Below are 27,703 nucleotides of genomic sequence, written 5' to 3'. Positions count from 1 at the left end.
AAAACATTCCAACAGTTAAAGAATGAACTATTGACTGAAAAAAAAAAATAAGGGATTAGAGATATGTTAAAGTCTTGTAAATATTAAAAGTTAAATAGATGATCAAGTTTTAAATGCTCCTTCACTCTCCACCCTTTTATAAAGTCTTTAATATTTAAATAGGGGAAATTAACTGGTTTAGGAAAACAAGCCACTGCATTTTAGATTTTACATTTCCTTCATAATAAGACTTTAAAAGTTACACAACTCTATCCACAAAATGTTTGTAGAATCAATTGTGTTGTAAACTTATTGATTCAGTGTGATCATGAAAACACATCAATGCTCTAAATATACTATACATATTAAATATGTACTATGTATATATTACCATACATAAGGTGAACCAGCTTACCTTGAAAGTCACCACTTTCTCCTTCAGCTTCTGATTTCCAAGTGTCTTAGTAAGAAATAAAAAAGGAAAAAGAAAAAGAAAAATATGTTAAACAAAATCATCCATGAAAGACTGCCACAATAAAATCAAACAAATAAAATCATTGTATAAAATTAAAGCTTACTTCTTCCAGAACCTGCCACTACTTCTTCATTGAATCCTTTGTAACCACCTATTAAAGCAGATAACAGTAAAACAGTAAATATACAAATTTACAATTATTTGTGAACTCCTTATTTTTTCAATAATCACTAGTGCTCAAAAAGTAGACAAGTTAAGCATACTATCACTCAATAAGTGTTTGAATTCAGTATCAGAAGTAGGAACCTACATTAATTAATCTTAATATCCAGAAATGTGTACAATTTTGCAGCCCTCCTACTAATACCAAGTCAATTTTTCTTCTCTATTTCCTAAAGGCATACTCCAGAATTTGGTTTTCAACTGGAGGGAGCTCCAGGAAAATCAGAATTTTTCCTCTCAGGTGCAGAACCACTCCACAGACCAAGAGGATAGTCACAAAAGGAAATAAAGATTGGGAGAGACCTAACAAATTCTCTCACCTGGTACCTCCAAAAGATGCAACCTAAGTAATCAGACACCTTACTACTAAAGCATCTGCAAATAGAATCACATAATGCATGGGAAATTCTGCTAGCAAATATCAAAAAACAGTGGTATATGGTTTTAAATGGCCCTTCACTAATTATTTCTGCAATGGAAAACCCATTAAGTAGGAAAGAACTGAAGGGAAACGATATTAGAAAGCTCATGAGACAAAGAATCAAAATAAATATTGCTCATTTTTCACAGTAAAACAAGTCAAAACAAGCTCCTCCCAATCTGAAAGGCTTCAGCATTTTAAAAACTTCTTTACATGACTTGCAACAATGCCTTAGTATTTTGACATATAGAGCTACTTACTTCGTCAGTCACCTCCAGGTCAAATGCCCTACCCTTCAACTTAATATAAAAACAGTTGTTTCTAGGCACTAGCACTTCCCCATAAGAAGTTAAGGCAGAACAAGACAACATGCTGAATGGATAACTTTTATTTCAATCTAAATTACTGTTATCAAATTTTAAAGTAAGCACCCCCAACCCCCAAACCTCACCTCTTCCACCAACACTTCTGCCTCGGAAATTGTCACCATTACCTGAAAAGTATTTGACAACAAACTTAAAACGTTTTAATTCTCCTCAAGCATACAAGCCAAAATGGAGAAGTCTATTTCATCACTGCTGGACTGATAGAAGGAATTACTTTAATTTTTCTAAGTAAAAAGCTTTCTTCTGTTTATGTATCTAATTCAAACTTTTCCTCCTTATAGTTAAATCTCTCCACAACTAATATGCTCTCATTTTTCATTTACTCCCAAATTCTATCCATTCCTCTAATTTTCTTTTTTTCATTCCCTGACACTGGTCCAAGACATCTCCTCCCCGCACCCCCCCCCAATGATTTTAATCAGCTTTAATTTATACTCTGAAATTAACTCAAAGATAACAATATTTAGTACATAGATTTTAAAAAGCCACAAAATTTTTCTTAAACCAATTACACAAATACAAAAAGGGAATGAGCTACTTTCTTTATGCTTGACTTCAATACTTCAACAGAGCAAAATATAGAGAATGAAGAATGAGGAGAGAATGTGTATGCATTTTACCATAGCATATACAGTACTTATTAAAAATTAAATAATGAATACATCACACACACACACACACACACACACACGCGCACACACCCCTTTTTTAATAACAAATTCTAGATTCTTACCTGCTGGATCAACTAATCCTGTTCTTCTTGAACTAAAAAATCCACCAGGGCGTTGAGGCCCATCTTCGCGTTCAGATTCACTATCTAAATTTCATAGATATAAAATGTATTATATACCTCAAATAGATTTATTATTTGTTGTTTTTCAAATGTTTTTAAAATCACTTAATTATATTTTAAATGATTTATGTTTAAACTGCCTAAAGATAATTAGAGGCTCATTCAATTAGCTGCCGCTTCTAGTCAATCCTTTCCCCATAACAGCTCTCATTTATCTCTGCCCTCTTCTCTCTACTCACTTATCTCTTCATTGGACTTTGGCAGAGATCTATCTTCTCATCAATCCACTTTTCACACAACCACTCTAAATAACCATGAACAGATATGACCATGTTATTCCTCATGAAAAGAACCTCTAGTAAATTTCCATTGCCTCCAGAATAAAATTAAAATTCCTCAGCTTAGTTTGTGAAGCCCTTCATAACCTGGTCATAGCCTATCCTTCAGAAGACCGATTTCACATTTGTGCTCTCTACAATTCAGCAAAACTGGTTTACTGGCTTTTATGACTAGGCATTTCATTTCCTGTCCCCATACCCTTAGAAGGCCTATTCTGCAATCCTGGAATGCATTCTCTGCTTCTGGTAATAATTTCATTCCTTCAAAGATCAACATTTGAAGAAAGCCATTCCCGACCTTTCAAAACTGTTCTCTCCCTTCTCAATCTAATCTTAATGTACCTTTATAAATGTGATAAGCATCACTCTGCATCCACCATTTGAAAAGATACCACTTTAGGTCAAGGACTTTTATCACTTTGTCTTTGTATCTTCAGCAACTTGTATAGTATATCACTGTCCTGCTAAATGTTTACTAAAGGCCTACAAAATGAATAATCCTTTAAATTTAACCAGATTGGGGAATAATATTTTCTCACCAACAAATCTCAAAAGTTTTCCCACAAATTCTATAGGCTGGAGATTCTGGGAAGATGGCAGAGTAGGTTAGAAAACTCCAAGGTCTCTCAATTTTCCCTCTTCCCCTCAAAAAAACAAAACCGCACCTCAGATTGATCATAGAGCAATGAAAAACAAATAGAAGTTGGAGCAGAAAAGTGGACCTCCAGGGACAATCAGAGAAAACTTCAAGAAAGATACCAGGAAGGAGATTTGGCCCCTGTGAACTGTAACACCTCCAGGTTAATTCCACTGAAACAATCAGGGCATCCTGGAGTTTGCTGGGTTGGGAAGTAGCCTTGGTCCAATCCCAGCAATTTTCACTTCTCACACAATATAGAAGTCAGAAATCTGAGCTGGAGATGTTTGAGGGAACCTCTACAGATAAGGAATGCCAGGCCAAGCTATACTGCAGAAACTAGACATTCTGGGCAAGAAAGAACCAGCTTACGCTCAATGAGTGCAAAAACAGTGAGACAGGGATACTGCTGGCTGCCAACACTAACAAGAGGGCAGAGTTCTTAGTTTTGGGTTCCAAGTTAAAGGGGAGAACTAAAGGAGGACCTGAAGTCAGAGGTACCAACATTCTCCACCTTGCCAAGGAGGAGGTTGCACTAAAAGAATTTACCATAGACAGTTACTATGGGAATAGGAAAGACCAGCGTTCTTTTTCAAAGAAAGATAATGAAGTGAAAAAAATAAATAAAAGCAAGCTTCTTCTATCCCATGGGATAAAAACACATACATTATCTGTCTAAAAAGAATTTTTAGAAAAGAAATATAACCAAAAAAAAAGACTTTTAAAAATTGAGACACTGAGAAAAAAAAAACTTAGGGAAAAAAAAAACAAGATTATGAAAAGAAAGTTAACCAAATAGAAAAGGAGATCCAGAGTCTTAAGGAAGAAAATTACTCCTTGAAAATTAGAACTGCACAAGGGTAATACAGTGAAACCATGAGACCAAGAAGTAATAAAAAGTGGGGGGGGGGGGAAGAGAATGTGAGATGTCTCATAAGAAAAACCACAGATCTAGAAAACATGATAATTGCAGTACCTGGAAGCTATGATCAAAAAAATGGAAACAATATCATACGATAAAAAATAATTTAAGAAAATTGTCCTGAAATGTTAGAACAAAAGGGGAAAATAGAAATAGAAAAAAACCACCAATCACCATCTAAAAAAGATCCCATAAGGAAAACTACATGAACATTACTGCCAAATTTTGAAACCATCAAATTAAAGAGAAAATTTTACAAGCAATAACAACAAAAATTCAAATACACTGGAGCCACAATTAGAATCATACAAAACTTATCAGCAGTTACAATAAATGACAACAGGTCTTGGAATACTATATATAAGATCAAAAGAACTAGGATAGCAGTTGGAAATATATCCAGCAAAATTAACCATAACTGTGAACAAAAAAAAAAAAATGGATATTCAGCAAATTAGCAGACTTTCAGGACTTTGTTGCAAAAACAAAACAAAACAAAAAAAAAACCTTAACTTAATAGAAAAATTGACATTAAGAAATAAGGTAACCATCAAAGACTAATTTTAAGGGACTCAATAAGGAAAAACTGCTTAAGTTTTATACGTGGAAATATAAACCATGTCTAAGATTGTGATTGGTAACTGGGTAGTTCAAAAAGAAAGATAAGAGTAAAATTATGTGAATCAAAAAAACAAATATAAAAATAATAATTATGTTATATGAATGAGGTGTGAGAGCAAGAAGTGATACAGAGTAGATGGGGAGGAAGGCTAGTAGTTCTGAAATCTTACATAAGAAATCTGTTAAAGAGGGAACATTTGAGTACATGTCTGGAAGAGTATAAAACTCCTTAAAACTTAAAAGAAATAAAATGTGAGAGGAAATAGGATAAAGCTGGGTATAGAAAGGCACATAGATTAATGGAAATGAGATAAAGTGTACAGATTAATGGGAATGGAGTAAAAAAAGAAAAAGGGAAAAGATATGGGAGGGATTCCTGGGCAGGGGAGGATAGTTAGTTAGCAGGTGGAATTTAAATAGAAGACTCAGCAGGGATAGAAAACAAGAGATACATACAAGCACAATAATGATCATGAGTAGAATTTATTAAAAAAATTTTAAAAGGCAGGGGTAGTAATCATTGATCTCAGACAAAGTTAGTTTTAAAAATCCAATCAAAAGAAAAAATAAGGAAACAACATAATATATAAAACATTAACATTGTTTTAGACTATTCAAAACAATCAGATAGTATAATGTAATACTGTTGCGGTGTAAGGAAATGAATTGGTAAATTTAGAAAAATATGGAAGGACTTAGACCTAAAAATGATGTTATCCACTTTCAGGGGAAAAAAAAAAAGGCAAAGCATAGCATAGACTTACACAGATGTATGTGAATATATTTTTATGTGATTAAAAGAATCTATGTATATATGGGTGTGTGTCGGTATATCAAAGAGGGAGGGAGGGAGGGAGAGGGCGATGTGGTTTGGAGAAGAAAAGGAGGAAAAAGAATAAAGTTAAAAAGCGCATAGCAGAAAAAGAAAGAAAACTTACAAGGAAGCAAAGAAAAGAAGCAGTTATGAACACAATGTGTTCTATTATATACTTTCTTGAAATGGAAATTTGTTATATATTTTGAATCCCCTTCTTATGCTCTGTTGTGCACATGACAATTTTTTTCTTTTTCTGCTTTTTTTCTGTTTTTTAAGTTCTAAAGAAATATATTTTTTAAAAATTCTCTAAACTAAGAAAGCTGTCTTGCAGTTAATTTCTCTCAGAAACATCTTTTCCCTTTCATAAAAAGAAATTCCTTAATATTAGTTAGGACTGGTCACATGCAAAATCATTTGAGTAAACCAAAATTACACTTCTTAATAATATCTTCATGTTCTCCAAAACATCCCCCTACAGCATCTCACTCTAGCCAGCTCTCCATCAAAATAGTCCGTAACTAGAACCCAACCCCACTATCTCTAAATCAAAAACACTTTATTGTCCTAGTCTTCAAATGATCTCTTCTCTCAAGAAGCACATACATTTATTTAAATGGTGACTTTCTGGAAGCAATACCAAAGTGAGCACTTTGGACAAAATGGCAGACAAAAAAGGCATTGGAAGAATTCCTCAAATCATACCATATAAAATGAAGTATATAACAAAGTTAGTCTATCATTGAAAATCCTGAAGAAATGTTCATTCCCCAAATCCATTCTAATTTTCATTCATTTTTATATATACGCATTTTTTAAAAACTTAAGAAGTAGCCATCTGAGCAGGAAGAACACAATAATAGTTTTCATAAATTTAAAGATCTGCTATGTAAAATGATTACATTTATTCTGCTTTACTTTAAGTGGAGAACCAGAAATAATAAACAGAAGTAAAAATGAAATAAAATTTCAACAATCAGAATTACCCAGCAATTCTGATTTTTCAAACAGAAGGATTACACACTAAGTTTCCCATTACAGGGTAAAGTACAATAGGGGTAGATTAATACTTGTTTCAAAAGAGATTCATTCATCAAAAGGGGGCTGAAGTAAGCTGTGAAATACCTCTCAATTTCACTTCCAGAAAGTATCTTAGTACCAATCAATATTAAATCACAAGTGGTACACAATTCACCACTCTACTAACTGTGAGTGAGACCAAATCCTCCACGGCAACCTCGGAAACTGCCACGTCCACCTCTTCTTGATGACCCTGAAGCTTCTGAATCATTTCCATCTTGATAACCTACAAAGTTACAACAAATTAAAATTTGATGCTCAAATTCATGGAATTTAATTAGTACATAACAACTATTTAAGAAATTATCAACTAATACAGAAATGCCCAATTTTACCCAGAGTGTGTTAAATATATTTATATTACTTTTCTTGTGCATATTTTTCACTGTGCTTTATAAACACTGTCCTTTGAATAAATTAAAACTTTAATTCTTTAGAGACTGAGGCATTATATGACATACAGTATTGGTGAAAGAAAACTGATGTGATTTCATTCATATTCTTTATTACAAGAATAAGTTTGGAGTCATTAAAAGCAAATTTTTTTATTTAAGTTGAAATGAATGATTCCTGTAAGCCTAGACACTAAGTTTTGGATAAGTCAAAATTTGCCATTGTAAACAGGAATTCATTTTAAATTGATGAGACACTAAAATGTACCAATGTAATCAGATTCTCTTTGGGAAAAAAAATCAAAATAAGGCACACAGAAACCATATGAATACAAACACCTAGGGACAGGTTAGTATTAAAACTGCATAAAGACCCTTTTAATGGAAAATTTCGCAAACAGCTACCTTGGAAATAGCAATTCACCACAAACCTCTAAAATTTCATAGATTTCCTTATTCTTATTTGACAGTGTCTAACTAGGGAGTGAAAATGATAGATTACCATGATAGAAAATAGGAGATTTACATTTTACGTGTGTGTGTGTGTGTGAGAGAGAGAGACAGAGAGAGAGAGAGAGAAGAAGAAGATGATATGGGCATAATTTGCCCACATTGCTGGCAAGCTAAGGGAGCAACATTTATTCACAAGTGTCACAAATTGCAAAAATTTAATTTTAATTATACGAAAGAAAAACAAAGTTATTTCCTAAGCTTAATAAACAATGGTAAGGGTAAATTCCTTTAAGTTAGAAAAGTTTTCATTTTCCCTTCTACTTGAAACGATTAGCAGTCGTTCTAGGTGCTTAGCTAAGCACCTCCTCCAGTAAAGTCTAATTGTTCACATGCATTAGGCAACATTGAGAGTTTTGGAACTTTGTTCAAAATCCATAGGATTATAGAAAATTCCCACGTGGGTTTATTATATCATTCGTATGAACTTCCAAAGTATCTGATCTCAATAAAATAGTAGTACATAAAAGAAAACCACAAAAAAAATAATCAACTCTTTTTATATGACCAACCCAGCATAAACAAACAAAAAAAAAAAACGATTCAAAATAACTACAGATTATATAAAATAGTTAACTTATCAAAATAAAAATGAAAATTATGTGAATACAATTAAAAAATACTCTTTACCAAAATAAAAAGAGGCTTGAAAGATATTACTTGCTTATGATTGGATATTATAACGTCTAAAAATGACAGTACTAATTTAAGAATTCAGTGCCATAACAAACTACCAAACACTATAGAACAAAAGTGAAATAATAACAATTCATCAGGAGGAATAAAATGTTAATCTCAAGGGAAATTATCTGGGAGAGGGGAGGTATGAAAGGAATTCTAGGAACTTAGGTTAAGAGTTAGGAAAAGGGGGCAGAGCTAGATGGTACAGTAGATAAAGTACCAGCCCTGAAGTCAGGAGGACTTGTGTTCAAATCTGGCCTCAGACATTTAATATTTCCTAGCTGTATGATCCTGGGCAAGTCCCTTAACCCCAATTGCCTCAGGAAAAAAAAAAGTTAGGGGAAAAAAAATTGACCAGTCAAATCAGATCCCCAAAAGCCAAAAACAATCAAAATAGAATAGCAGTAAACCCAAAGATACCAATTTCTGATTAAAAATTCATTATTTGTCAAAAACTGATAGTAAAAGTCAGAAACAATATGGGAAAATTAGGATAGCACTTAAAGCTTATACCATATACCATAAGGTTCAAATGGATATAACAAAGTTAGAGGAAAAGAAATCTCTTAACCCCATAGATAAGAAGAAAGTTTTTAACCAAAAAGATATAAAGATAACAAATGACAAAATACAAAATTTCAATTACATAAGACAAAAGATTTTGCAGAACACTATCACTAGTTAAAATTAGAAAAGAAATAGTCAAATGGGGAAGATCTATCAAGCTTCTATAATAAAGGTCTCCTAGCCAAGATACACAAGGAAAAGATATAAATGTAAAAGTTCTATTCCATATTATTGTTCTGTAAGAAATGACCAGCAGGATGAATACAGAGAGGCTTGGAGAGACATACATTAACTGATGCTAAGTGAAATGAGCAGAACCAAGAGATCATTATATACTTCAACAACGATACCGTCTGAGGATATATTCTGATGGAAATGGATTTCTTTGACAAAGAGAAGATTTAACTCAGTTTCAATTGATCAATGATGGACAGAAGCAGCTACACCCAAAGAAAGAACACTGGGAAATGAATGTAAACTGTTTGCATTTTTGTTTTTCTTCCCGGGTTATTTTTACCTCCTGAATCCAATTCTTCCTGTGCAACAAGAGAACTGTTCGGTTCTGCACACATATATTGTATCTAGGATAGGATAGGATATACTAGGACATATTTAACATGCATAGGACTGCTTGCCATCTGGGGGAGGGGGTGGAGGGAGCGAGGGGAAAAATCAGAACAGAAGTGAATGCAAGGGATAATGTTGAAAAAAAAATTACCCTGGCATGGGTTCTGTCAATAAAAAGTTATAATTATTCAAAAAAAAAGTTCTATTCCACCACAAATAATGGTCAAAGAAACAGAATTTTCATAAGAAATCTAAGTTACTAATAACTATATGAAAAAGTGATCCCACCTATTGGGGAACAAGTGATCAAACTAAAGTATATGAACATAATAGAAACTTCTGCCACATAAAAATAACAGAGGATAGAATCAGAAAAATTTATATGAGCTGAAACAAAGTAAATGATGCAAAACTAGGAGAGCATTACATGCAGTGATATAAGATAATGCAGTAATTACTAGGCAAGATTATAGAAAACTATTGGTGAAGCATGCTTTTCACTTCTAAGCAGAGAGATGATAGAGATCAAACTTTCTAATTGTGCTTTGTGACCCCAAATGAGGCCATGTATCTGAATGTGGAGGTTGTGAAATTATGATTATCAGTAAATTTTTGTTTCATATATTCTGGATCACATAAAAAGTTCTCAGGAGAAAAGTAGAACATAGATAATGAACAAGATAAAAACCTTTCAAACACCACCAAGGAGTGTATTTGTTTTGCTTGACAAGTTATTTGTTACAAAGGATTATTTTATTTGAGGAGAGAGGAACAGGAAGTTAAAATGAGGTTAAAAAGACAAAAAAAATCTGATTCTTATTAACAATTTTTAAATCTTATAAAGGAAAACAGGATTTATCAGATCTTTCTACAGTTGCTGAAAATGCTGCTAAAGCTAGCATATCACTGAAAAAAATTAATTTTTCACTTAAAGCTTTCAAATTTAATATATATATATATATATATATATATATATATATTATTTCACGCCAAAAATTTGATGCATTTCCAACATGCAATCCATGAAAAATATAATATAGCCTCATTTCAGTAATTGTTTTTATACACACAAACACACGCTATTAACATCTACAATAATTTCTAGTATTTATGTAGTATTTGTTCATAAATATTTAATTTTATCTTCATGGCATCCCTGGGAGGAAGGCGATGTTATTACCCCATTATAGGGATGAGGAAACGGTCAGAGAGGTTAGCCAATTTATCCAGGGTTATTATGCAACTAACAAGTGTCTAAAAGTTGGTTTAAAGGTTTGAACTCGAGTCATCTTGCCTCTAGGTTCAATATTTTATCACTGCATAACCTATTTGCCAGATACTTAAAAGTTATTAACAGTGTCCAATATCTTCATCTGAGTTTTCTTGCTAATTTAAATTGTCTTCATTTATAGTACTTGTAGCAATTGTACATAATTGATCTTATTTCTACAATGTTCACTCACTTAATTGATTTCTTCCCATATTTCTCTAAAAGCTTCATGTTATTTCTTAAGATGTAGTAATATTCCATTTTAACCAACTATAATTAGTTCAGCTATTCCCCAATTGTGTCTAATTCAAATTCTCTGCCCTAACAGAATGAATCAATTTATAGTTCTACCAACAGTAAATTGATATGTTAATTTTCTAGAATCCCCATAAATATTTTCTTTTAAAAATGTTTGCCTTATCTGCCAAAAGTACATCACAGAACACTTCAATTTGCATTTTTCTGGTGACTAGCAATTTAGCAGATACTATGTTTCTACTTTTGAGAAGCACTTGTTTATATCCAGTGACCTTTAATTGTGATCTTAACTATTAAAGAATGACTCAACTTTACAGATACTCATTTCCTAAAGATTCTGGGACTTTTTAAGGAGTTCTGTTTTGTGCAAAGATGCTCCCCAGTCCATATTTCTTCATCTTATTCTAGCTGCATTTAATCATTCTTATCAAATACCCATGAAGATCTCCAGAAGTCTCTATCTATTGACCAGAGTTTTTCCAATGTTTTGGGCAAACCTATCATTTCATTTTTGTTTTTCCTTCTTTAGGATTTGTTAAGCTTTGCCAGAAAAATCTGAAAGAAGCTTAGAATTAGTTTTATAATCTGAGTCATTTTTTTAACACATCAACTTTACAAAAGTAAGCTTTTTCTTTAAACAGCTGCTATATTTGTCACTTAGTGCATGTAATTTTATTAATATTTTTGATAGTACCTCTAACTATAATGTAAGTCTTCCCACTTGTCTTTCACTGTTATCTGTTAATGCCTTATTGGGGGAAAAAAAATCACTGCTGATTCTTTTTGGATTGCGTTAAAGTATAATATTTTTTATGCTATTCTATATGTTAGCTAATCTAGCCATTCATTTGAAACTGTCATCAATCCCTATGTTTTAAATGAATGTAAGCATCAAATCAACCAACGGTTGTCATTCCTAATCCATTCTACAAATTGTTTCCTTTTTATCGAGAAATTCAGTCTATTAACACTAAAGCTTTTAATTGGCTTTCCTCCATTAGACTTTATTATGTTATTCTACCCTCTTTTGTTTTTATCAACTATTTCACTTTATTAATCCAACATTATTTTTTGCATTAACACATGCACACACATTTGCCCTCACCAAACACAAAAATAATGTTCACTTTTTAATTATCTATTATCTATTCACCTCCAACCAAATTTCACTTTTATTGATATAATTTGTAAAAGTTATCTTTCCTTCATACCCCACTGATTGATTAGCCCTTATTTTTATTATCCCATTTCTAGAGTTCACTTTTCCTCTAACTATTCTTTCTGTCCATCAGATAATCTATTTCCATCTGCTCCCTTCTCGAGATTAATCCCTAAAATTCTGTGTTTGCTTTTGTATAGATCCTTCTCCAAGTTGAGAAAATCTAGAATAGACTTTTCATCTCCTTATATAGCACATTAATATTGAGTCATCCATTACTTCTTACTTGCATTCAATTACAGACTACCCAACAGCTTCAGTTGCTTGGTCAATGTGTACATCATAGGCTCTTCCCTGTTCTAAAATTCACAACAGGGATAAATTAAATTTTCTGCTCACTGAAGAGCCATCCATTCTCATGATGGATCACTATGGCTTGGTTATACAACATAGGTAATTCTGATGATATAACTCAATTTCACTTATTACATCCCAGTCTCATATTCCTTATCCTTGTTGATTCTTATCCTTTGTAAGACATGTTCCATATGTCTTAAAAATTTGAACCGGTATTGGTTTTTAATGTAAATTTCTTCTTCCTGGTTGTTTGCATGATTCACTGATCTTCTGAGGCTTTGGAATTTAGTTACTTATTTTTCAGGTGAGTAAATTTCAAATTCTCTTCTATCTTTGTCCTGTCACATCTACTAATTTATATCTGACTTCCATTTCTCATGCTTTTGGACATTATTTAAGTTTCCTGAAAATTGTTGGAACATCTCATCCAAGATTATTTCACAATTGTGAAGCTCCTTTTCCTTTTCCCTCTTCCCTATCATAACACTATCAATGTTATATATTTTTTTTACCTCTACCTCTAGACTAATCCCTACACCTGATACCAACTTTATTACTAATTAAACACACATAATTCAAAACGTAATATCTCTTAAACATAGTATCCCTAAATCCCTCCAGCTTAAGTTTTTAAAAAGAAAATACTATCTCAAAGCACATAAATCTCAAACTCTAAGCTTGACTGTGCTCTGAATATAAACATTAGTGGTAATATTAAACAAGGAATGTTCATGTTAAGACTACTTTTAGCTTTTTCCCTTCATTGCTAAACATTCTACAAAAAACAGAGACAAGGAAGTAGGTCAAAGGTAAGGAGATTTGTTAGATAGCCTGGTGACCACAAAAATAGCTCTTATTCCTCTAAAACTACAAGGTTTCTAATTATATTGAACAGGTTATTTCGCTTTGATTTTGAGATTAAAAAATTGCTCTATCAGGGTGATCCAAAATCACTAATGCCTTAAAAGAGTGGTTTAACAACTAGGTCTGTACCTAAATCTACCTACCTTCTAGCAGTTCTTCTTGTAACTACTTCATACAGTATTTACATTCTGCTATGAAAAAGTAGATCATGGAAATGGGAAGGAAAGAAACATTCTTGGAAAAGGGCATAAATAAGTACAGTACCAACTGTCAGTCACCAGATGTCATAAGCCAAAGTCTCTAATATGTTCCAGTTCCAGATTGTCATACGTATCATCAATATAGGTCTGCTTTTTTCTCAAATAAGCCATGTTTATCGATTATGGATATTTCCTGCAGCTGATACTGATTCAGGTTCATTAATGTATTATGTTATATAACAGTAATAATGATAATTTAACAACTAGTATTTATGTAGCACTATGAGGCAGGCATTGTACTAAATTCTCTATAATTATCATCTCAATTGATCTTCACAACAAACCTGGGAGATAGGTACCCCCAAAGATTCCCATTTATAGATGAACAAATTGAAGTAAACAAGTTAAGGAATTTGCTCAAGGTCACACAGCTAGTAAATGTCTGAGGCTGGATTTGAATTCAGGTCTTCCAACATTAGAGAGCTCAGTTTCTACGATAGTTATGTTCAAATCAAATGGACACTCAAAGCAAATGATTCTTAGTTATTTCCAATGAGGATGTACCAGTGTCCTTCACAGTTTCAAAAATCAAGAGTTGTGATAAAAGGATAGGCTAGAAATAAAGAGCAACTTTATCCACAAGCCACATCCCTTGTTTCACAAAGCAAAGCTCCGCACATCTGAGTTATCTTCAGGATACTTAAAAACCCAAGTGCTGGCAATACTCAAGAGTAGCTGCTATTAAAACTACTGGGCCAATGGAAAAGTCAAGAAATGTGAATCATCAATGTTCTTAGAGAAGACAAAGGTTCAAATCCAAGCTTAGGTACTTACTATTCATATAAAGCTTGGAAAACTATAAAACTCTATATAAACATTACTACAGCTATCAATATAACTCTATTCCTACAACATCACAAATATTCTAGATATAACCTTTCCTCATCATCAATACTAAAAAATCTGACTGATCGAATGTGGTGAAAGATTGCTGATCATCAGCAAAAAATAACTTATCACCCATCCTCAGAGGCAAAGTCAACTTTGGGCTCACCTGACGAAGACTCAGATGATCTGAAGCCTATAGTTGGTAAAAATACTGCAAACACCTAAGAAGTAAAGTTCCTGTAAATTCAGAAGCAGAAGGGCACCTGCTAAATATGGTCAAAAGCATACTGTTTTCTTGCAAAGGTTGTCTTCACCACTAAAACTCATTCCCAGACTGTTGTTCTAGAATCAAAGTTCTGCTACAATTTCTCTCTAGTTTTTAAATAAGGGTAAATATCTATCTAAGGGGTAGGGGAGGGGTGTGTATGTAATGCTTCTCTCATTAGAATGAATTCAGTAGTAAACCACCACAACTCGCAAAAAATACTAAATACAAAACATACTTACCGCCTCTCCTGGCGAATCCTCTGCTCCTTGTCTGATTATCTTCATAGTCATTAGACTCTTAAACGACAAATGAATATATATTATAGTTAAGCAGTACATCTGAAAGGAATCATATCTTCAGAATAGAATTGTTATTCCACTGTTTGTGGCCTAGTCTCATTGAAGTCCTAATGTATTCAATATTTCTCTCTAAATTTTTATGAAACATTGCCGTGATATCTCAAAACTTATACCAATTTCCTCCAATAATTCTTTAGAATTTGTAGGACATTTAAGTAACAGAAACAGAAGAGGCATAGATCATCCTTACGGTGTTTTGTTCAACCTCAAATTTTTCACCTCCTTCCTATGTAATTGTAACATCAATTATGATCAATCAGTTTAAAGCTCAAATCCTTTTTTTCACATCTTTCTGGCAATTTAAAGTAAAATATAATCTGTTTAATTTTGTTTCACTAGAGCAAAGAATCCTTAGCTATTAGGGCTAACAACAAGAATATATGTGGTCTGGCTGCTGACTCCTGCCTAAAGTTTTTACATAAATATCGTTCTCCTGCAAAATACCCAGAACATGTAATCCAGTGGAATGATAATCCACTACTAGAAGCGAGTGAACATTGGATGGAATGGTGGTTAGATTGGAACAAGAGAAAAAGAACTCTAACAAAGAATGAGAAAATAAGAATGTAATTAACACTTGCAACAGTTCACTATCAGCATATTTTAAGCCAAACAGTTGGGTAGGTCCAGAGAAAAAATTTTCTACTTTAAGACCTACACTTTTCCTCAATAGCATGACATGGGAGATCAAGACAATTAAATCTCTGATTTTAAGTAAATGAGTATCTTAGAGAAAAGGAGATATTGGTTTCAGATTGGTTTCATATTAAAAAGATATGATATGGATGATAGTTGTTCCTATTTTCCTATTTAATAACATAAGGACATGGAAATCATGCTTATCTGTAAAAGTTACTAATGAGAACTTGCATGTGTGTACACACACATATGCCTTATGCCACACCTCTTATGCCAAGATAATAGTAAAACTCAAACTTCTGCAAAAGTGGCTCAGAGGGCATAACAAGAAAATAAGTAAGTGAAAATGTGACATCATAAATATGTGTAACTAAAAGAATAGTTATTAGCAGAAAGGATGACTAAACAATAAAAGAAAAAAATCACCAAGGCCCAAATGTCAATTGTTGACATTTTGTTGTTGTTTAGTTGTTTTCAGTCCTATTCTTGACTCAATTTGGGGTTTTCTTGCCAAAGATACTGAAGTGGTTTGTTATGTCCTTCTCCAACCCATTTTACAGATGAGGGAACTGAGACAAACAAAATTAAATGATTTTACCTAAGGTCATACAGTTAGTAAGAGTCTGAGGCTGAATATTTATTTAGGAAGATGAGGCTTGCTCACTTCATGCCTGGTATTTTATTCAATGTACAACCCAGCTACCCCAATTCTTTTTACATATACACTATTTTTACATACATTGCCATGAGCATAGAAAAATCAGGTCTCATCAATTCTCTAGGTTACCCTATGATCATTTTTCCATAAATTTCATCCTTTTTCAAGCTCATTTTGTGCACCAATTCCAAAAACTTGGGTACAACATAAGTGTTAGCAAATGTGGCTTTAGAATTTTCAATATTAATTAACAATTTTAAGGACAGTGATGATTTTCTTTAATCTATGTGATCTTCAATGATTAAAAAGAGACCAATCTGAAACCAACAGATTTCTAAACATCAAAGTTATATTTTTATATATGTTAGATTTTTATTTTTGAATCTCTAGTTTCATTTTTGATAATACAACATATTAAAAGGGTTGTATCCAGAGATTACTTTTATGATCATAAATTTAGAAGGGATAGAGGAAATTATCTAAGTCAACTCCCTCATTTTATAAATAAGAAGTCCATAAAAGTGATTAACTGACATTTAAAATAGCACTTTTAGTTTGTAAATCCCATTTACATACATTATTTCATTTCAATCTTTTAACTTACCTTTGATAGAGGTGACAAAGGTAATATTATCTTGAAAAGACTAAAAAAATAGATGCTTATTGACTTGTACATAGGCACATTATTAGGTAACAGAGGTAGAATGTTAAAAATTAGGTCTTCCTCATTTCAAATGCAGCACAGTATTTACTAAGCCACACTTGTCCTGCCTATGTAGTCTGATTTTCTATAATCTAAAACATAACCATATATCTTTTCCAGAATAATATTCCCAAGTTTCCACTGGGAGGAAAAAAAAGTAATTTCAACCTCATTTTTTAAAATTACCTAAGCAAAAATAAACTGGGATAGAAAAATAAACTTAGAGAAATCTTAATTTCTCTTCAAAATATAATCTAAATGTCACACAACAGGAACAACTCACAATCACAACATTTAATTTACCTCTCCAAAAGCCAGAGCTATCACCTTCTTCAAACTTGTTACTAGAAAAACCTAAGGAAAAATACAAAAACATACGAATTATCACAACAATTATTTAGTCTATCATTCTGTTAATAAGTAGTCAAAACACTATGTCTAGGGATAAAAAACACCATCATATCTTTTTGCAACTACATAAGTCATATGTAAAAGTACCTCACCTTCACCCACAGCAACTCAGTTTTTGCTAATGTGAGTTTAAGGCTGCAAGCAGCCCAAGACTATTAACACTACCACTATTTGCTTATCCTACAATATTTACATTTATTTATATATGTGTGTGTGTGTACTATTATATATGTGCATATGTATATAACAGTACAACATATATTTATACTATGATATTATTTATTTCTTAATAATTTAAAATACATGTGCTGTTTTCATTGAGTTCCTTTTTTATGTTTCACTGAAGTTTTTGAGTGTTGCATTCAGAAATCCCATTTTCCCCTTTTGTCCTGTGGGTTTTATTGGACTTTTCATAGGACAATAATTTTTAGGAATATATACTTTATTATAGAAGAACTTACCATATACCAAATAAGAAACTACTATTACATTGCAATCTTCTACTTCTATCCTCTATGCATTAATAAAATTTGGGGGTAACTATTCTCACTCTAGCAAGTAATTCCTCATGACGAGATCATTACCTCTGTTTCCAAAACCCTTTCCAGGTCCAAATCCACCCATCGTGGGTAGATTTTCTCTCTTAGAAGACTGATCACTGGCATCTGTAAAAATTTAGACAGAATTAAATCCATAATACATTTTTTAAAAATTCTTAAAAATGATCTACCTCTAGGCATTCTACTAACTCTGAAAAGCAAAATAAAAAGCTCCAGAACAAACATGAATTTAAAATAATATTAAACCTATTGCTACTGTATAAAAAAAAATTTTTCCACAGATAAGCTCGGTAAATACCAATAGTACCACACAAAGAATCATAGAATTGAAAGTTGGAAAAGACCTCTGAAATAAATTAGTCCAACATAGCAATGATTCTACAAATACATCCCCAACAAATCAAAGATAACCAAAAACAGGCCTCAATAAATTTACTTATTTATTTCTTGCTGAGGCAATTGGGGCTAAATGATTTGCCCAGGGTCACACAGCTAGGAAGTGTTAAGTGTCTGAGACCAGATTTGAATCTAGGTCCTCCTGATTTCAGGGCTGGTGCTCTATCCACTGTGCCACTTACATGACCCAACTCAATAAATTTAAATGGACCATCTTTACAACTATACTGAGCCAAAATCTGCCTCTATAGCAATTCCACTTATATATCCCAGTTTTGCATTCCAGGACCAAAGTAAATCAAGTCCAATTCCTCTTCCATGAGAAATTCTTAAAAAATTTGAAGGTTATTTATCCAGGCTAAACATATTAATTTCTTTAACCAATTTTTATAATGCATACCTTTAAGTTCCCTCATCACCTTGATCATACGCTCCCAAATCAAAAATATCAAAGGGAACTAAGGAAAAACAGACTAGATTGCTTAACATTAAAAATAGAAGACAAGCTAAAGAAGTGTAGTACTTTATTTTCTAAGTACCAACTGTATATTAGCAGTTAAAAGAACAAAAATAAAAAACACAACAACCAAGGCCTCCTAAAACTTAAGTATCAAACTGTTAAAAGAGTTTAAAATGGACAATCCCTGTTTATGTATGAATGTACATATACACATAAATACACATATGTGCATACACACATATCCTAGTTCAAATACTCAATAAGACGTTTAAACAAAAACATCTGTTAAAAACTGAGTCCTAGTGAGGTAGATCTGCCTGATATCATATACCAATAACCAAACCAGGACTCAGAATTCTTTCTATAAATTTCTTCAGGCTTTGCGAGGTCAAACCAAAAGGTACAAGAAATCAGACGACAATTCATTTTTCTCAAAAATACTAATTAAGTAAAACATGTTGCAGAGGCTATCAAGTATAGATTGGCCCTCCAATACTACAATTCTGTTATTTCTAAATCTACAATCCTGTAAGTCTAAATGAATGGCATTGAACAGAAATTTAGCTATGCTATTCAACCAAGGACATCTGGAAAAAAGCTTTCTTTTAAAAGATATATCAGTTTTAATCTTCACTGATCAATGTTCCTGTATCAACATTAGGAAGCTATAGTTAATTTAACTCATTCCCAGTTGGGTATATTTTCATTTGTTTATTTTCTTTTTATGTAAGTATCTTACAACTCAACAAAAATCATGCTAGCAATTTCCCTCAGTTGCATTACCAAAATATTATTTACTATTCATATTCTTTAGGGGAGGATCTAAAGGGTGGAATGTAACTTTAGTAAATTTACAGATTCAGGTATCAACATGTTTGATTACAAAACTTACATCTATGATAATTTTGATGAAAACAAGAACAGTATAACTTAGGAGTGAATTATTTTATTCTATTAGTTTGAGGATCAGTTCTAAACCACAAACTCACTCTTTCATATGTGGTTGATTTTGCCTCTCCAAAAATCTCCAATATTTAGGTTTCCAAAAATGTAAGAATTCTCAAAAATATACAGCTAGAAAGCATTTCAAACCACCCACCTATCAAATGTTCCACAGAAAGTAACATAAAAAATGTTAGGGATATGTGTTCCCCATTGCTTTTCATTTCATTAAAACAATATTTACATTATTCTCTGTTTTGAAATATTTTAAAACTAAATTATATTTCAAGTTTTTTGGTGTTTGTATAAGATATTATTCCTCAGTATTTATGATTTTAAAATAGCATAGTAGTTTACTGATCCAATTTCTGTTAAAAACAATCACAATTACAAAAATGAATGAAAATTCTTAGAAAAATACCATTTTCTTTATATAATAAAGCTGATAATTGGGACATTTAATACAATTTCATAAGTTTAAGAAAAATGAAAAGCTAAAGGTTTGGAAATACTAATTATGATGGCGGCATACACAAAAAATGCTTAAACATATTTTAAATGGAAAGATACCACTTCACAATTACGTAGCAATGTATAGCTTATGAAGTATTTTCACTTTCATTAACTCATTTTATCCTCAAAACAACTCAGAGATAAGATGGGCACCTATGTCTTCCAATAAACATTTCATGAGTAACTTTATTAATAGTTCCAAGTTAAAAAAAAACAACATTAATTATACCAAAAAAAAATCAGTCATATAGAGTGATTTCATTATCGACAAAAAACAGTCTCTCCTCTTCCCAATAAAAAACAAAAACAGAAAACAGAAAAGCAACTTATTTACTATCACTGCTACCTACCTGTACCTCTGTTTCCCAAACTACGTCCGGAAGGAAATCCACTTCTCATGAATTGATCTCTTCGGGTAGGAACATCATTGATTTCTAAAGCAATTCACATTTTAAGTAAATTTAGAAAAATTATGTATGTATATATGTGTTTTATATACACAGACACACACATACATATACTTATTTCAATGATTTTTTAAAAAATGTTTTTAAAGTACCAGTTAATATTTAGAAGGCACTATTTAATAATAAAATTAGTAAGTATCCAAAATGGAATTGGCTATATAGCACAATAAGAACCACAAAAATGCCCTGAAATTTTCCAAAATTTCCATTCATTCCAAAATGAAATTATGTAATTTTTTAAATTAAATTTCCTTTGTTGTATTGTCATATATCGTCATCCTGAAAGCTAAAATTTCTGAAAAATGTTTATTTCAAATATTCATCTCCCATGCTCCCTCTCCAAATATGTTCAACTCCCTTCATCAGAATCCACATCAGTGTATTTTTTTCCTTATATTACTAGATATATTGTGTGAAAAAAGCAATCAAAAAAAATTTAGTGCTAACTATGAATATTGTGATAGGCACAAAAAAACAGTAATACAGTAAGCTCCCTCAATGAGCTTATCAGAAGATATCACATTCCAGCTATGGGGAAAATACCAGTACAAAAGCAGAGTCAAGAAATGGGCGTGTCATGTATAAATAATAGTAAAAAAGCAGTCTGAATAGACCAGAGTCCAAGAAGGGAAGTAATGAATAAAGCTCAAAAGGTAGACTGGGCCCAAAATATGAACTTTAAATAACAGAGGAGTTTGTATTTGATGTTAGAGGCTCTCTCCTAAACCTAGTCATTATACTCACTGTGATCACTGGTCATGCTATCTATCCTTAATTCTGACCTCACTTTACAATATAACTTTAACCAATTCCACTTCTTGATGTCTTTTTCACTAGAGTCCTTTGTCCATTTTTCTTAAATATCACCCATACCCTAACTACAACACTGAGCTATCTCAATATCTATTGTCTTTCCTTCTAGCATGCTGAAGAAAATCATACAATCATGCCATTGGATGCACTACAAATTTAAGCTGCTTTTGAGGTTTTTATGCCCTAACATGTTAATTTTTGTGTAGGTTCCATGTACCACCAAGAAAAAAAGCATATTCCTTTCTGTTCCCATTCAATTTTCTCCAAAGGTCTATTATACCTAACTTTTCTAAAATTCTTCTTCCTTCCTTAACTTCTTTTCTGTAATTTAAGCTATTTTCAACTGGGCCCTTTAACAAGCAGTCCTTTTTATTCATTTGATTAACTGATTCATAAATATTCCAAACCTTCCCTTCCTTCCCCCCCCAAGCCTCCCACTCTAGTCCTCCACCACCACCCTGCCTTTATTTTGTGAGGACCTCTTTTCTTACCTGACTGATAAATCAGAAGTTATCCATCATCAGTTCCTTTTCTCCCCTCTGAAACATCTTGACATAATGCCCCATTTTTCCATTCCTTTGCTACACTCAGCAAAAGAGGTCACACTTCTTGATAAGGACAACCTGTTCCCCTACTTTTATAATTAGTCCATCCTCTCCCTTCTCCTTCAAGAGTTTGCTTCTTTGAATAACCCCCCTTTATCTTCTCTACCTAAAAATTTGTTCATTGCCTCCCACCCTTATGTTTCAATTGACCATCACCTTCTCAAGCCATTTCCTGATTTTTATCACTTCTATCGACAAATTCCTAGAGAAATTATCTATGCTTGTCTCCTAAACTGAAAAGTATCCTAAACTTCCAATCACTTATCTAAAACTTACAATCTAGCTTCCAATCCAACCACTAACTGAAACTACTCTCTTCAAAGCTATGAATGTTCTCTACATTGCTAAAATTGCTGCTTCTCAGTCTTCTTCAGCCTGACCCGTTACTATAACTACCCTCCTAAACACTATCTACTCTGCCATGTTTAAGTACATCCTTCTCTCCTTATCAATGGTTTATCCCCCAACACTCTTTCTCTCTCCATATATTCTCAATTTTTCTCCCAGAAGTTCAATTGACATTTCTATGCAGATAACTGAAATATGTATATCCAGTTCTGACCTCTTTCCTAAGTTCCAGCTTATCATAAGTTGCCCGCCAGCATCTACACCTGGATGTTCCATCAGCACCTCAAATTCAAAACAGTATTCAGCTTCTTCTCTAAACATATCCCTCCTTTATGTCATTTTTAGGGATACCATCATTCTCTTCCAGTCACAGTTTCAGTCATCCTTGATTCTTCCCTTCTTACCAAGTTACCAATAGCTTACCAATAGCTCAACTCAAATGACTACCACATTTGTTCAGGTTCTCATCAACTCAGATTTTTTAATGTTTTTATGTCTTTTATGTTATAGGCCAGCTTCCACTCTTTTCTTTAATATATATTCCACAGAGCTGCCCAAATAAATTTACTAAAACAAACTTGTCAATTTCTAGCTCAAAAATCTACAGCGGCTTCTAGCAGACTGTAGGACAAACTAATTTTTAGCTTGGTTCTAAGATTTAGAATCTTCACAATGTGGGTCTTATCTTCCCATACTTTTCTTACATTACTCTGCAATGCAAAGTGTAAATAGTCCAAATTGGATTATTTTGCTGTTCCTCAGAATTCAGAATTCTATCATAGACTGTCCTGCATGCCCAGAACGTCATTCCTTCACATCTCAGCTTCTTAGAAAGCTTGGTCTATTTGAAGTCTTAAAAGAGGTTTCCCTTACTCTCCCTAATTATTTACATATCTCTATAAAATACTTTATTCACCCTAGTAGAAGTTCCTGAATTACAGGGAACTCTTTTCTGGATTATTTTTAGCCTAGGTTTATTCAATTCTCTAGACAGCACTAGGAGTAAGTACATAGTATTTTACAAATTTATATTTTAAGTAAAATGAAAGTACAGATTAATTTTAGTCCATATATTGCAAACATTCATTAAAAAGTTGACGATACTCATATCAGTTCCTCACAGTACTCCATTTCCCACCTCCGTGCCTTTTCAAAGCCATCCTTCATGTCTCATTAGTCCAATTAGTGAGGATTTATGACAACCTGATAAAAGACTTTAAATATAGCTTTAAAATACAGCTTCTGATTGACCTTAAAAGAAATCTTTAAAAAAAATTACAACTCAGTTCCTTGAGTTGAATTTGATATGGTATCCAATTTAGTAGTGAATCTCAAACTCAATTAGATTCAAAATTTTCCAAACCCAAAAAAGTAATTTTTAGCTCTCTAAATATAAGCTAGAAATGTTTTCTCTGACTTGGAAGACTGGCTTCTCCCTTAATTGTAATTGTAATAATAACACTGTACACCACTAAACATTTTACTACAAAAAAAGGTTGGGCCTTCAGATTTATTATTCAGGTTTAGGGATTCCTCCACTTCTCTTTCTCCTTCCCCATAATCTTTTCTTATTTTACTTCACCAGGACAGAGAAGAAAGCAGCTTTGCACTTCTGAGGCTAGAAATGCTCTTTGGGGGCTTCCAAACTTAATGTGGAATGAAAAGGAAACAAACTGTAGCTGGAGATATAAAGAGCACTATAGACTTTAGTTATTATTTAACAAGACAACTAACCAAAAATTGATTCAGATTAATTGTTTTGAGTTTTTTTAATCAACCTTGAACCCAGGCCCAGACTGAATAAGCAATTATTGTTAATAGTCCAGATTTAATAAAGAAGGAAACAAAATATACCTAGATATTCATACTTATGTTAAACATTACTCTATAATTATTCTTTAAATATTAAACATTAGTTATTAGTAATTAAGTTAATCTATATTATTGCTTAGTATGAATAATCTCTTGTTTTTGCTTAAACCTGAAAACTCCCAACTTTAGAAAAGTGATGTCTAGAGAGATAGTGATCAAACTTCTAAGTTAACAATGAGCAATTTTTGTAACATAAAAAGACAAGTAGCAAGAATCATTCTTTCACAATTTATTAATCATCTACTATGGGGATACAAAAATTTTTAAAGTATAATCTTTTTGTTTGAGATGTTTTTGCTAGAACTGGAAGAAAAATAAAAACACAAACATAATACAAATTGAGGAATCAGGAGGAAAAGAAAATACATCAAGAATGTGCTTTTAAAATTGAGTTGAATGAGAATATCATTAAGGAGAGAGGGAAAATTAAAGAGAGAATAAATGTGGAGCTCTAAGAGACATTAGAAGTCATTTAGTTCAATTTCCTCACAAATGAGAAAATAGATCCAGGAAGGTTAAGTAGTTAAGTGGTAAAGCCAGCTTTTGAATCCAAATTTTTTCATTTCAAATCCACTCAATTTGTATTGTGTTATTTGTGAATTTCTTCTTTAAATAGTCACTTAGTCTCTTCTTAAAAAGTTTTCTAGTAATGGTAAATCCATCTCTCAGGGCAGTAAAGTCTACCTCTGAGCAGTTATATTAATAAGTATCCCCTTACAAAGAGCTGAAAACTCTGCAATTCCCACCCATTATCCCTATTTCTTTCCTATGCAACCATCCAATTTTTAATCCATTATTCACATGAAAACTCTCCACATATTTTAAAGAACACTAACTTCAACTAAATAATCTTTTTGTCCAAGTTAAGTGTTCCCAAACTCTTCATCTGAGATACATTCCACTTTATCACTGTCCTTCCCAAAATGTGGTGGCCAGAACCAAACACATTCCACTAAAAGACTTAAAATCTAATTTAAAAGACATATCAAATGAATCATGACCATAAAAATAAATTTGTATGTAATTAGCTCATTCAATCACATTATTCTGCAATTATATCTTCTTTACAAAAGGAAACAGCATTTTCTATTTTGGAATATTTTTTATTAACTGTTGTATTTTCATCAATGTAGAAAGCTCAGTGAGTAAACTTTCAACACCAGACCAAATTAGCAATTGTTCTGTAATTTACAGTCCTAAAAAATTTACTTGAGGCCCTAAAGATTAAGTGATTTACCTATGGTCAAACAACCAATATGTTATCAAAGTGAGGATATGGGTTAAACTTGTCAAAAAACCCCGTCTCCTGATGAGAATTCCTTGAGAATAAAGTGCTTTAATTGCTTGACAGATCTAACAATTATTCTGTGGTTTGAGTGTCCTCTTCCTCAGCATCATCTTTCAGGACTTTTAGCATCCCATTTTCTAAATTCTATACCCTATTCTCAATAGGAACCCTATAGTTTTAATCCAGAAGAATAATATTCTCCAAATCAGGATAAATTCAGAGTTAAGTCCAAAAATATTTCAGACTATTCTACGTAATGTGTCCTAGATAAGATTCACATTTCTGCTTTACCACATACCTGATGAATCTGAAGCCCTATTAAAAGCATCTCCATTTGCTCCTGAAGAAAAGGTATCCTACAAAAAGAAGATAGATGAAATTTAATTATCCACTTTAAATTATAGTCATGACCTGAAACTACCAAAACCAGTACATCTAGAGTTACCTTAATTCTTATAGTATAGTATAATTCTTATATATAGATATATAGATATATATTCAAGATTCCCTTAAGTCCAAAATTCAACAAAAGGTGAAAGATTGGTCTTTGCTCCCATATTGGTGGCAAAATATTTCAAAAATATGAAGTTTCCCTAAAAATGAGGAGAGAAAAGTGAAGGAATGCTATGGTTCAAAAATAGTATGATATAGTGGGAGAAATACCAAATTGTCTAACCCAATACCTAAATACTTGTTTAAAGTCACACAAGTAATAAGCAATCATGGCTCCCCCTACAGAATTACATCTTTTTATCTATCTTCTTCATAGAGACGTACATACATTTTACCAAGGGTTAAGCTGTGTTGCCACAAACAGAAAACACAGATTTTCTTCTAAGCAAAATAATTCTTACACAAAAAAATAAAATAAAATAATCACATAAATTTAACTTTTAAAAACCATGACAATCTTTTTAAAAGGATTTAATACCAATGTTTAATGAAGAATAGACATAAGATTTTTTTTATTGGCTAACCTTTCTTGATTTTTGTTTTAAACAAAGGTTTTATTCAACCCAAGTCAATAACTTTGTTTAACTTAACAGAAAATTGATTTCCGCAAAAGAAATGGCCATTTTCTGTCGCGCCTATGTTGTGACCTTGAGTCAGAATCTGACTACTTCCGGTTTACAAACTTGTATGATGTACTCAATTGCTTGTTAAAAAATAAAAATATTCATAGGAATAAAAGGGCTTTGTCACGTTTAAGACACCTTGTTGTTTTTAAAGTTATTTTCCCGTTCTCTATAAGGTTGTCCAGTTATCACTTCCAAACGTGTCTGAAAGCCAACTAAAACTGCATCATTTAAAACTCCTAGTGCACCATTTTAACGCGCATTACGAACTTTAAGCACCGCACCTTGTCAAATACTGGGACAAAAGACGGTATGTGAGGTTTGAGGATTTCTGTGTCCCAATCTTCATCTCCCATGTTGGCCACGACTTCTATTTAAACAAAAACATAATTCTGTATAATCTGACCACCGAATCATAAGGATATTAATTACAAAACCCCAATTACACACTCAGGCTTTTAAAATTACCCAATTAGCTCACTTTAACACCTTAAAAGAATGTATAAATCAACTATTTTCATCTCAATTTTGCATCAATAGCGCAATGACTCCTACGAGGGGAGCTCAATCCATCTAACACTCAAATTCACCTTCACCCAATCCCCCGAACACTACAGGCTCACCCTTTCCAAGGGAAATAACTGCAATCCACTCAAGAATCCCGAACAAAACTAAAGGGGAGGGGGGGGCCGGGAGAGAGGTAACAGGAGAGAGGAGAAGGGAGCGGAAGACTCTAGGACTCCTATCGGGGAGACTCCCAGTTTCCTTCCCAAGAGACTTGGGCTCCTAGCTACAAAGTTAAACAAAGGGGAGGTGAATTAAGTTGGGCAGGGGGACCGGATGGAGGATACAAAGGAACCCGCCCCGCCCCTCCCCATCCCCTCAGTCCCCGAGAGCGGGCGCCGGCGCCGCCCTGGGTTCACC

The 27,703-nt window shown here is 32.7% G+C and overlaps 1 protein-coding gene across 4 annotated transcripts in view; it reads right to left on the bottom strand.

The window, feature by feature from the left end:
* The window catches only part of DDX4 (DEAD-box helicase 4), a 53,771-nt gene that overhangs the window by 25,322 nt on the left and 746 nt on the right, over window positions 1-27,703 (bottom strand). For 3 of the 4 annotated variants that reach the window (XM_031965168.1, XM_031965162.1, XM_031965155.1), the window contains exons 2-12: window positions 27,064-27,149; window positions 26,002-26,059; window positions 20,661-20,744; window positions 18,024-18,104; window positions 17,332-17,382; window positions 14,909-14,965; window positions 6,816-6,914; window positions 2,217-2,300; window positions 1,549-1,590; window positions 558-605; window positions 395-439 (exon numbers count right to left, since the gene is read on the bottom strand). In XM_031965168.1, the coding sequence (XP_031821028.1) occupies window positions 395-439; window positions 558-605; window positions 1,549-1,590; window positions 2,217-2,300; window positions 6,816-6,914; window positions 14,909-14,965; window positions 17,332-17,382; window positions 18,024-18,104; window positions 20,661-20,744; window positions 26,002-26,059; window positions 27,064-27,135 (721 nt within the window). In that variant the 5' untranslated portion in view covers window positions 27,136-27,149. The remainder of the gene's footprint in view (window positions 1-394; window positions 440-557; window positions 606-1,548; window positions 1,591-2,216; window positions 2,301-6,815; window positions 6,915-14,908; window positions 14,966-17,331; window positions 17,383-18,023; window positions 18,105-20,660; window positions 20,745-26,001; window positions 26,060-27,063; window positions 27,150-27,703) is intronic. The other variant, XM_031965160.1, reaches the window with a different exon arrangement.

Source organism: Sarcophilus harrisii, chromosome 1 (assembly GCF_902635505.1).
Source record: "Sarcophilus harrisii chromosome 1, mSarHar1.11, whole genome shotgun sequence".
NCBI lineage: Eukaryota > Metazoa > Chordata > Mammalia > Dasyuromorphia > Dasyuridae > Sarcophilus > Sarcophilus harrisii.
This window is presented reverse-complemented; position numbering and strand designations above follow the sequence as displayed.